Source organism: Thermothielavioides terrestris, chromosome 3 (genome assembly GCF_000226115.1).
Source record: "Thermothielavioides terrestris NRRL 8126 chromosome 3, complete sequence".
Lineage (NCBI taxonomy): Eukaryota > Fungi > Ascomycota > Sordariomycetes > Sordariales > Chaetomiaceae > Thermothielavioides > Thermothielavioides terrestris.
In genome coordinates this window covers 1735538-1747189 of record NC_016459.1, presented here as the reverse complement: position 1 = coordinate 1747189, position 11652 = coordinate 1735538, and the positions used below count along the sequence as shown (strand labels likewise).

Below are 11652 nucleotides of genomic sequence, written 5' to 3'. Positions count from 1 at the left end.
CGAGAGTGGCACGGGACAAGGAGCGGAGGGGTTAAAAAAACAGGAGAGATGAGATCACCGGATCGCCACGGACGTACCTGATGAGAGTCGCACTGATTAATTTCCCGGGTTGGGCCCTGGGATAGGATGGCAGACAAATCGCACCCGTCTTGGGAGACGACGGATGAGCGGACAGGAGGATAATGGCTCGGAGGGTCCGTCCACCGCTCGTTCGAATGCACCGCACGGACGGCTCTAGGGATGTTACGGACGGAAACAAGAAGCGGGGGAGGATTGTCGCCGGGTCCAGCTGCAAATTCAATTCAAGACGCTGCTCGCAGACGGCGGGGGTGCTGCGACCCTGAAAGCCGGCAGCCGCGGGCGGTCACGGCCCTGGGAAACTCGCGCGGTGCCCGAGTTGCGATAACAAAGGTACCTTAGACAGACGTTGAGGTGCGTACAAGGAAGGATTGCAGCCGCCACGAGGTCCAACACGCCGACTCGATCGCACGGAGGGCTTCGCCGATGGAATTGTGGGGGTCCAAGTTGTTCTGGAAAAGCGCTGCTCCCTGCCCTCTTTGGTTGGGTGAGGCACGGATTACTCCACAAAGCTGTGGCTCTTGGCGGCGCCCTGGCGAATCACAGGAGGCGGCAGGTGGGTTCAACCATGACAAGACAGGAGCTGTCGGTGCGGCGAGTCAAGTTGCTGCGCTCTTTCTCCTTGTGAACTCCTTCCAAGGTTTGCCCGGACCGCTTCGAATTCTCATCGGCAGATGCAGTGAAAGAACAGTGGCACGGGCCTAGATTGGAGGTACCTCAACATTGCTACATTTTTCTTCCGTACACTCCTGCGCTGAGCAATAGGGCCCGACCTAAAAGACGAAAGATATCCGCCGCGATGGGACAGCCACGTGGAGACAGGGTTGACACAGGAGGATCACCGATTCTTAGCGCAGCGGCATTCCCTAATCCGTACACCTGTGTAACTAAGAGCTGGCAACCGCGAACCACGCACCAACGCCGCCCCAAACTTCCGTCGTCCAAAGCGAACCTGGCTCACGAGGCACAGCCCTCCTCCAGACCAGTTAAGCAGTGAACTGTGGACCTCGTTGGGGCATCCGAGTGTGTCCCCACTATGTGGCCGCCCGTCTGCCACTGTCTTAACCCTCCGCACCGCATTTAAGCAGAGTTGGGCAGCGACGTGAAGCGCAGGTACGGCTTGACGACGCGCACGTTGGGGAAGATCTTTTGGGCGTCCTCGGTCTTGATGCTGGGGTGGACGATGACGTCGTCGCCGGGCACCCAGTTGATCGGCGTGGTGACCTTGTGCTTGTCGCCCGTCTGGAGCGAGTCGACCACCCGGAGGATCTCGGCGCTGTTGCGGCCCGTCGAGGCCGGGTACGACAGGATCGTGCGGATCGTCTTCTTGGGGTCGATGATGAAGACGGAGCGGATCGTGAAGGCGATGCCCTTCTCGTCCACGTTGGTCGTGTCCTGGTAGTCGATCCTGCCGCCCCGCGGTGTTAGACCCCTGACTGGTCTCCGCTGCCCGGGCGACTCTTTCCCGAGGCTTTTTTTCTTTGCACACTTACATGTCGTAGAGGTAGGCAACCTTGCGCTCCTTGTCAGCAATGATGGGGAACTCGACGAGCGAGCCCGTCACGTCGTTGATGTCCTTGATCCAGCCCTCGTGGCTGCTGAGCGTGTTGGCCGACAGGCCGATGAGCTTGACACCACGCTTCTTGAACTCGGGCTCGAGGCGGGCCATCTCGCCGAGCTCGGTGGTGCACACGGGGGTGTAGTCCTCCGGATGGGAGAACAGGATGACCCAGTTGTCGCCGATGAACTCGTGGAAGTCAATGGGGCCCTTGGTGGTGTCTGCCTTGAAGTTGGGGGCAATGCTGCCCAGCCGGAGGCTGCAAAAACCGCATGTTAGCTGCAGGAGACCCTCTCGCGCAGCGACAGTTCTAGGGCCGCCGTCGTTCGGGGGCACGTCACATACGGAACGGGACGCTCAGCCTCGGAAGCCATCTTTGTTTTGTCTGTGAAGGACGGGGTATCTCAAGTGGTACGGTAGTAGAAAGAATCGCAGCGGAAAGATGGTCAAGCGTAAATAAAACTGCTGAGCTGGGACGGTGGAAAGGAACACCTTGGACACGTTGGGTGGGCAGATGAGGTGAGGGGCAGGTGGGTGGAGGCGAATTTAAGAGCTCCGACTGCCTTCCCGGTCCTCGGTCCCCTCCCTCCCTCTCTCTTCCCTCTCATCCCCCACGACGAGCGAAAATCCCCCACCCTTTTTGAAATGATTAATAAAGCCAGCTGGTCGCTTGCTCCCGCCCAGCCGATGCCTTGCCTGACAGTGGCAATGGCTCAGGTTTGGCCGTCTCCGGAGTTCCCTTCTTCATGCTTCTCTTGCGGCCGAACGCGGGGTGATTTACCCCTCCACTTGCTTGACGTGAAGACGCCACTACCCCTCAGTCACCCCAATTGGGGTTGGCGTGCCATTGCGCGATCATTGCCGCGTGCCATTGGTCGAATAGCTGAAGCACACCATCAAGTCACAGTCACATCATGCAGTTTGTGTGTGGCAGCAGGCCAAGCCAAGCCACAGCAGAATCGGATTGTCGTGCAAACCGTCAAGGTATTATGGATGGAAGAAGACAATCTGCCCCAAAAGCTGCGAGGAAACCGATGGTATGTATGTTATACAGGGGATATAAACTACTTCCTATCATGCATTGGCATCTCGCAAGGTCCATCGTTCGCGGCAGCCCACAAGTATAAAGGTAAACAGGGAAGATGAACACAGGAGTAGCACCACAAGACGAACCCTCTCAGGCACAGCGCAGCCTTTCAGAGCTTGACCCGACCCCCTTGCAGTGCCTCCCAATCCTGGGGTCTGAACTCGACGTAGGAATCCCCATGGAGCCAGAAGAGCTGGTCAGAGCCCGTCTTGCTAGGGTCTACGCCTTCGCTACGCAGGCCGGTCTTTTGCTGCTTGTTCGTGCCCGTCGTTTGCATCCCGCCGGCCTGGACAACGCGGAGGAAGAGCGGCAAGGCATACTTCGGCAGCCCAGCCCGGACGTGCTGAGCCAGCGACTTGAGCGTCTCGGGTCTCGGCCGTCCGCCGTCGCCGGCCAGAGCAGATGGTTCGAAGACCACCGCAGCGCATCCAGCACGGCCGTCGTGGTGCGGCAGTGCCACCCCGTAGACGTTGGCTTCCTGGACATCCGGGTGCAGTCCGACGACTTGTGCAACCTCGGCGGTCGACACATTCTCACTCTTCCAGCGGAACGTGTCGCCGATGCGGTCCGCAAAGTACACGCGGTTCTCCTTATCCCAGCGCAGCACATCGCCAGTTCGGAACCAGGCGTCGCCCTTCCGGAAAACATCTCTCAATATCTTCTTGGACGTAGCGTCCTTGTCGCCGTAGTATCCCTGAAAACGGGACTCCACGTCCTTCGGCGGCAGCGTGAAGAGCAGCTCCCCTGGCTCTCCCGCAGCTACCCGGCGGCAGAACCCAGTCTTGGCATCTCGATATGGCATCGCTGTCTCGTGGTCAACCTCGATCAAAGCAATCGTTCTGCCGATGAGGAGATTGTAGAGCGCCCCACTACGGCCAACAGCACCCATGCTAAAATCGTTGCGGCTCTTGTTCCAAGTGGCGAAGCTGCCTTCTGTCGCACCGTAGAATTCCACGATGGTGTCGATACCGAAGCGTTCCTTGAACCGGCTCCACACGTCCGGTCGGAGGCCATTCCCGAACGCCACGCGCACGCTGTGCTTGCGGTCGAGGCTCTCGCCCGTGACCGGATCCTTGCGTTCCGGCGCTGACAGCAAGTAGCGGCACGTCTCACCGACGTACAGAATGATGTTGGCTCCGTGCTTGCGGACATCGTCCCAGAATGAGCTGGTCGAGAACTTGCGGCTCATGGCGAAGGTGCCGCCGGCGGAAAGGATGTGGGCGAAGCCAATCAACATGGCCGTACCGTGATAGAGTGGCATGGCCTGTACACAGACGGTCGAGTCAGAATCAAGCAAAGCTCATACGGATGTGGCACACTCTAGGACCGCCTCCCAGCCCGGTAATCGTTGCCAACCACGTAATGCGTGCGCGCAAAAAAAAATGCTACCCTGGACTCACCGAGTAAAACACATCGTTTTTGGTTGTCCCGGCCAGGCGGGAAGAAAACCCGCCAACTAAGGCTACCTTGCCCCAAGACACAATGGCCGCCTTGGGCAAGCCAGTGGTCCCGCTCGTGTAAATGAGCATGGCCATGCTGTCGGGCGACGCGTCGTTTCGGACGGCATCTGGAGGACGGACGGGCTCATGTGATAGCATTTGCTTCTCCAGCTCCGGGGTAACGACCTCGAAAGTGACGTCGCTGAGCTCCGATCGGACGTCTTCCCCAACGTGCCCGGCAACCAATGGATCCAGGAGCACGAGCCGGGCCTTCGCCTTCCGTACGCAGTGCGCTAGGGGTTTGCCGGTAAGGTTGTGGTTGATCAGCGCCGGGACAGCGCCTAGAGCGCAAAGAGCGAGGAGTAGGAAGACGAAAGTGTCGGTGTTCTGGAAGTCTAGCGCCACCATCTCGCCCTTTCTGACGCCCCGCCGTTCCTTCAGCCACTCGGCGTAGCGCAACACAGTGTCGTAGGCCTGGGCATAGGTGTAAGTTCGGTCCTCGAAGCGCAGGAAGATGCGGTTCTCGGAGGACTTTGATGTGGCGAGATCCTCGAGGCGGTAAAAGAAGTTGAGGCGCCCGCGGTTCGTCCACCAAACCAGGCTGGCGACTGTCGGCACGACGCACCTCAGCAAGCCAAGGTCGTAGGAGAGCGAGGCCTTCGCGTTGACATAGGCCGCGGCAGCCGTCAAGGCCGAAACGGCAACAGGAAGAGGAAGAGGCGCTGCCGGGGGCGGCTGTGATCAGTCCCCAGTCCCATGAACCGGCGCCGTCATGGCTCAAGGTGCGCGATTAGCCGCGCAGGACACTCACAGGTAGTCATTGTCATGTAAGTTGAGCGGGCCAAGAATTCATGAAGAGCGGCTCAGGGGAACGGCTCTGCCGCCAAGTTTGAGAATAATAGGACGTGGCCCACCCTTTCAAGCGCCGTTCACGGCACACACAGGAAACGGCGACCCTGGGGATGCCGGACTCGCGACTTGTGCTGAAAGGCGACGGATCAACTGTGGCATTTATCTGGTATGGCCGCGCTCAACACGACGCCGGAACCAAACACCAAGCGCACAGGGATCTGCGGACGGCACAACAGCTGGCAAGGCCTTGAATCTAAACAGCAAAAATGAGATGAGGAAAGGAAAGACAGTCAACGAGCAAGCGTCCAGCCTGGAACACGTGAACTCATCAAGCCTGAAAAAGGTTATCAGTCGAGCAATGAAGTTACCTCGGCTCGGCAACGTCGGGGCGCCTGGGGCAGCCAGACAACAACCTGGAAGAGACCCTGCGCCAGACGGAAATACGGCCATGGAAGAATTTCCGCGCTAGCCCAAGAACACAGCGCGCAAGCCCATCCAAGAAGGGATGGTGCTTGAGCGGGGCACCCAGGCACCGCACATGGGAAGTGGCCCGTGGACGCAGATGATCATTCGAGTTAAGGTAGGTTGCTTGACAGCTCCGCTGGCGCTGGGATGCGAGTTCCATTGGTTCGGGCACTTGGCAGGGGGTGGGACCAGCTTGTCGTCGGAAGGTGCAAAGCACGATAACTCAATCGAACGGCGGCTGCCCGCTCCCGCGCGAGGGAACGTCCGCATGCCTGCTGCCGTTACGAGTTGGTGGTCTGGGTGTTTGGATGCGGCTCTGTCTTGGGTGGAAATTGCGTGAAACGGAACCGCCCGCCAACCGACAACAGTGTGAAACATGTCCGTGGTGCGTCAAGACCGTGAACTGATTTGATTGCTGGTGTGGGCCCTCGACTCTGTGAAGCAGGGCAGAAGCAAGCCAATCAAATCCTTGCTTGGGCTGGAACATACTGCGTATTGTATGTAATATTTACCTGAATCTGTACCGTAATTGTTCGCTCGCTGTGTGGAAACCTCGCCGTCAGCGAATGGAAACGCTGCGCATTGCTTCACTCCACGTATTACAGTACGGAGGACAGAGAACGCTAGCCTGGTTCGAGGACAACCGTTCGTCCTGCACCGCAGACTCGAGGCGTGCCGGGGGCAGAAACACGACAGAAGAGATGGGCATGCCACCCGCTTCGCCATGACGATTCAACAGCCACTCGACAAGGGCGCAGCAGCAGCAGACTTGCAGAACTCGGCCGCCGTTGCAGCACCGGCGGCAACCACCAGCAATGGATTGCCATTGCCAGCACGCAAGGAGCCGCCGCCCGAGAAGCCGTCGGACGTGCGGCGACGCAGCTACATCATCCTCTCGTTCTGGCTGATCGTGCTATGTCTCGGCCTGCCCATCTGGTGGAAGACGACCACCATCTACCGCGCCGATCTTCCCTTGCAGGAGATGCTCGACTGGGCCGATGGCAAGGTATGCGCCCGGCATGCCCTCGCCCCTCCAGCCATTCAGTGGTAGCCCGTCCGACTGCTGACTCGGCAATGGCACACAGGCATGTCGCCCTGTCTTCCCGCTGCGCATCTCCATCCAGGCCAATGCGCTCCAGGAACAAGAGGCCCAGAACCTGCTGCGGCTCACACAGCATGCTCTCGACGATCTCAACGACTTCTCCGGCCATCACCTGCGGCTGCAGTTGGCCCCCCCGGCCGCGAGCGAGAACCGCGACCACGACCACGACAGTGTTCTGACGATCCGTCTACTTCCTGGCGAGACAACGACGGCATCCTTTGACCCGCACGCGCCGGTTCTCGACATCACATACCCGCCCAATACCCTTCCGTCGCCCACATCATCCTCCTCGTCCCTCGCGACCTACGTTGCCGGCCAGCTGCGGTCGACGTTCGCCGAGGAGCAGGCCACCATCTCGTACTTGCTCTCCACCAACTCGATCCCGTCGGAACATCGGCCGCAGGGTCTCTCGCCGGACGTTGCCGATTCCCTTTCCAAACGCACCACGAGATCGCTGAAATACGCACCGACCTACCACCTCACCTTCTCGCTCTTCACGAGCGGGCCGTTGCCGAGCAGCTGGGATATCGAAGACGCTATTCACCAGTACATGAAGCCTGTGCTGGACGTCCTGTCGCCCATCCACAATTTCACCATAGACACGCAGGTCCAGCTATATGCGACGCCGGGGGTCCAGAACCAGGTGCTCAACAAGGAGGATCTCTCATCCTTCATTAACGCCGCCGAGTGGCCGCTGTCGCCTTCCATCGGGGGAGCGCCGACCATCAACTTTGTCGTTTTCGCCGGGAACCAGACGATTGCGGTGCCGCCGACGCAGGATTCAGCAGATAGCTCCGGGACAGCCCCGGCCCCTCACTCGTGGCTGATCCCCCAGTGGGGCACCGTCTACCTCCTCTCGCTCCCCAGCGACACGGCGCACCTGTCCTCGGAGGCGCTCAAGCAGCCGCTCCTGACCTTCACCTCGCACCTGCTCTCTCTGACGGGGATGCCGCAGTCGGGCTCGCTGCCGCTCCGCCTCTCGACGCTCGCGCGCATCCGCTCGGCGGACCTGCTGCTGCGCGCGTCGTCCACGCTCGGGTCACTCGCGCGGCTCGCGCTCGCGCTGCCCTCGATTTCGATCCCGAGCAGCGTCGCGGACGGGGTGTCCAAGACGATGGCGCACCTGCGCCTGGCCTGCGAGACGCTGGGCAGGCCCGAAGGGCTGGCGCACGCGCGCGTCGCCGAGGCCGAGGCCGAGCGGGCCTTCTTCGAGAAGAGCATGGTCGGGCAGCTGTATTTTCCCGACGAGCACAAGATCGCCGTCTACCTGCCGCTTCTGGGGCCGGTGGCGGTGCCGCTGGTCATGGGCTTGCTCAATGAGCTGAAGGCCTGGAGGAAGCGCAGGCGGGAGGCTGCTGAGGTGGCGCAGGGGAAGAAGAAGGAGTAGGGCGAGGTACGAGTTGCATCGATGGATAGCCGTGGAGTTTGGGTGTGCACTGTGTTTGACTCTATTCTAGCGAACATGCATGGTAATCATAGAAAGACACTTGAAAGGTTCCAGTATCATTTCGCGGCCGCTCTTGTTGTGTTCAGACTTCATGCGGCTTTGTGTCACTTGAATGGCCCCATATGTACTTGACCGGGAAAACACATTTAACATCAAGCGGGTTTAGCTCAGTTGGGAGAGCGTCAGACTGAAGTCAACTTCAGGAACTCAATCTGAAGGTCGTGTGTTCGATCCACACAAACCGCAGTGCTTGTTTTTTGCCCCGGTTTCCACTTCGCACTGGCTGCTCTTTCCGTTGCCGGCATCTCCGACATGTCAAACTCCAAGCCGTCGCCACCTCAGGAGGGCCGTCGCACCTTAGCGAATGGATCCGTTCTGAGTCATCGTCGCCAAACTCTCAAATCATTCACTGTCATAACCGGAACCACGCGGCATCACACTCGCTATGCGTTGCCTATCAATTATCTGCGCAACTAAACAACCCTGTCCTGTCTACCACAGCGCCCCGCTTCTCAACTCCGCCTCCGCCTCCTTACCCTCACGGGCAGTTTCCGGTCTGGGGCGATCGCGCCGCTTGCGAACGCTTTCGCGTCCGGCCTCGCTTTCCGCGCCGACGCGGGATCCAACAGCTCAATCTCAAACTCGCGCATCAGCACGGCCACAGCGACCAGCATCTCCTGCTTGGCCAGGTGCCGCCCGGGACAGATCCTGCTGCCGCCGCCGTACGGGTAAAAGTAGCCCTGCAGGGCGCCCGTCTGGCTGATGGGCTTCGCCGTCTTGTCTTCCTGGGCCGTCCGCTCCGACGTCTTGGCACCTGAGCGGTAGATCGCCTCGTCGGGCTTGCGAACGGGTCCGCTCGCCGGATCCCCCGGATATTGGAGGAAGCGCTCGGCCCAGTACGTGTTGACTGGGTGCTCCGGCTTCCCGTTGGGGAGCACGCGCCCCGTGTTCCAGAAGTGCGGGTCGTGGGCGCCGAACCAGCTGATGCTCAGCATCAGCGAGTTCCGCGGCATGTTCCATCCGCAGAGTTTGAAGTCGTCGACCACCGGGTTTCGGGCCGACGTCGTGGCAACGCAGAAGCGCAGCGCCTCGAGGTACAGGCCGTTCAATAGCGGCTTGCCGCACAGCGCCGACAGGCTGAACGAGTCGCCGCTCTCGTCCTCGAAGCACTCGGCCATCTCGGCCATCACCCGCTCCGTCAGATTCTGCGAGAGCAGCACGTTGAGCAGCACCCACACGGTCGAGGGGATCACGTTGGCGTTGGCCGCCCACAAGAAGCCCAGGTCCATGCTGGCGCACCCGGCGAGCGAGAAGCCGGCCTTGTCGAACATCTCGGCCCGCATCCGCATCAGACGGGCGCCCCAGACCGGCTCGTAGTCGACGTCGGCGAGCGACGGGTCACTGTAGTCGAGTTGCTCCCTCGCGTGCTTGTGCCACTTCTCAATCGAGGCCAGCACTCTGTCGCGCACGGCGTAGGCCTTGGGCGCCATCCAGCGGGGCGTCCGCCGGAGGTACCGCAGCACATGGCTGTCGAACTCCCAAAAGTCGCGGCAGAAGTCGGGGCACAGCTCGAAAAAGCGCTCGCCGGCCAGAGCCGTGCAGGCGGCGTGGAACATCTCGTCGCGCAAGAAGGCGTACATGTCCGGCAGCTCCGTCCACTCGTCGCCGACCAGGGGTGTCGCCCGCAGCCGGGCCGTGTAGTTGGCGATGAAGCGTGCCATCATGCCGTCGAGCGGAGCCCCGTTCAGCATGGCGTTCAGGTCGCGGTGCTGGTGGTAGAAGACGCGGTGCGCGGGGTCCATGTTCTCCCACCCGTCGAGCGGCTTCGCACTGTCGCCGGAGCCGTCGCGCTCGTAGATGGCCAGGTCCGCGGGCGCCATGCCGAACTGGTCTCGCATCGCGACAATGATGATGGGCTTCATCGACAGGTCCCGCGCGTTCTTGAACATGGCTTGGACCGGCCCGCCGGGCGGGATGTAGTACATGTCCTCGAACCCGGCGTTGAGCCGGAACGGCACGCTCCCGAAGCGTCGCCTACGCCCCAAGCAGGAGAAACACATGGGTGAGTCGAAGTCGCCTGCGGGACAGACATGCAAAAAGGGGGCGCTCGGCTTACAGCGTTCTGGCCACGAACCCTTCCGTGTCGTAGGCAAACTGGAACGTATTGCCCAGGAACGGCACGGCGTACGGGACCGGCGGCGGGTCGCCTTTGCCTCGCACATTCTTGATCCAAGCGGAGCGAAGCCAAGTCAGCAAGTAGGTGAGAGCGAGCGGCAGAAGCGCGGCCGCGGCGGCGAAGGCCAGTCGACTGTCCCAGTATCCGAGGCAGGAGAGGAGCGGCCCGCCGAGCAGCGATTCCGCCGCCTTCAGCGACGACTCCAGCGCCATGGTGCTTTGGGCCGGGGTCGCTCAACGGGGCGGATCTGGGTGGCCTTCACGGAAGAACAGGAGGCGATGAGGACGAGGACGCAGACTGCGTCCTCGATATCGCGGGGATCCACCGTGATTTTGATCCCACTGCGCCACATCCATCGCTCCCGGCCATTGGATCGCAGGAGGCAGTTGCCTGTCGTCCGTGAGCCAGCCATGAGGCGCGCTAACGAGTGGACACTAATCGACCCCTGGCTACACGACTGCGATAACGCGAGTTCACCCCTGGCAGCCTAGTGAATCAGATCTTGTGGTTTTCCGAGCGGCTTGCGTTCGCATTTGGTATGATCTAATCCGTATTTACACTCACTTTGGCATGATCTACACTCTTCCTCGACATATCAAGGGTGTACAAGCTCATTCAGAGCAAGTCATCTTCCAGAAGAGGTAACTAACTCACCTCAGCCCCCAATCGGCTCGCCCATCCGGTATCCGGGCAGAGTTCCGTCGTGTACTGTAAGGTAACTCTCACATGACTTGAGGAAATAAGCAAATAAGCCCTCGGACTCCCAACCTCGCATCATCCTGCATCCTACTGTTATACGGAGCCAACTGCGCCGCACCTTTGCAGTCCGACACTGCAGCCCTGGTGAAGCAATGGGTTCTTGGGGACCAGCTTTGGCATGGAGCATGCCGCATCCCGCACCGACAGACTTTCCCTGCCAGATCCACGTGCTCTGGATGTCCTTGATAACCGCATCCACAGCGTCGATAAACACTACGTAGCCATGCAGCCGTCCATCATTACCTAGGTAATCGGCATTATACTCTGTACGGATCCCGTCCATATTGGATTAGGGTGATGGACTACCTGGACATGGGGGGGGACCCAGTTTTTCTGTTTTTCTATTTGTCTCAGAGCGTTGCATTCGTTGCCAGGGGAGGTCTAACCCTCTAGTCATATATATTTAAGTAGGCTGAGCCCATCTTCTTCATTATTAAGCAAGACATTAAGCAGTTGTCAATATACGTTCGTTGACACTACGTTGGTGGTTCTCCTTCTTCTAAGAAGGCTGTTGAGCCTCTCCTTTTGTTGTCCTACCTCTGTCTAGACGATAGGCATCCGAGCTATTGAGCTCTGACCGTATTCTTATTGTCCTTTCTTATATTTCTACTATATCCTATTAGACGTACCTAAGCTATATATCTTCTTCTTAGAAGATAGTCTTCTTACTATTTGATATATACTATCTT

General features: G+C 59.7%; 4 protein-coding genes and 1 non-coding gene across 5 annotated transcripts; 2 read left to right on the top strand and 3 right to left on the bottom strand.

Annotated features, from left to right (window-relative positions):
* Positions 1-754: 754 nt before the first annotated feature.
* Positions 755-2129, bottom strand: THITE_65565 (uncharacterized protein). Its single transcript, XM_003654126.1, has 3 exons — positions 1982-2129; positions 1572-1895; positions 755-1486 (listed from the first exon to the last, which is right to left on the bottom strand). Exons 1-3 carry the CDS (start codon positions 2008-2010, stop codon positions 1159-1161), a joined length of 681 nt encoding a protein of 226 aa, XP_003654174.1. The 5' UTR covers positions 2011-2129; the 3' UTR covers positions 755-1158.
* Positions 2130-2807: 678 nt separating this feature from the next.
* On the bottom strand, positions 2808-5100 carry THITE_2116952 (uncharacterized protein). The gene is made up of 3 exons (XM_003654125.1): positions 4788-5100; positions 4124-4636; positions 2808-3987 (listed from the first exon to the last, which is right to left on the bottom strand). Exons 2-3 carry the CDS (start codon positions 4568-4570, stop codon positions 2833-2835), a joined length of 1602 nt encoding a protein of 533 aa, XP_003654173.1. The 5' UTR covers positions 4571-4636; positions 4788-5100; the 3' UTR covers positions 2808-2832.
* A 990-nt stretch (positions 5101-6090) lies between these two features.
* THITE_2116949 (uncharacterized protein) lies at positions 6091-8306 on the top strand. Its single transcript, XM_003654124.1, has 2 exons — positions 6091-6485; positions 6565-8306. Exons 1-2 carry the CDS (start codon positions 6204-6206, stop codon positions 7966-7968), a joined length of 1686 nt encoding a protein of 561 aa, XP_003654172.1. The 5' UTR covers positions 6091-6203; the 3' UTR covers positions 7969-8306.
* On the top strand, positions 8185-8274 carry THITE_t103. Its single transcript has one exon. It is a non-coding gene; the product is annotated as a tRNA-Phe (tRNA).
* Positions 8307-8522: 216 nt separating the features above from the next.
* Positions 8523-10752, bottom strand: THITE_2116947 (uncharacterized protein). The gene has a single exon (XM_003654123.1). It carries the CDS (start codon positions 10086-10088, stop codon positions 8541-8543), a length of 1548 nt encoding a protein of 515 aa, XP_003654171.1. The 5' UTR covers positions 10089-10752; the 3' UTR covers positions 8523-8540.
* Between the last annotated feature and the right edge of the window lie 900 nt (positions 10753-11652).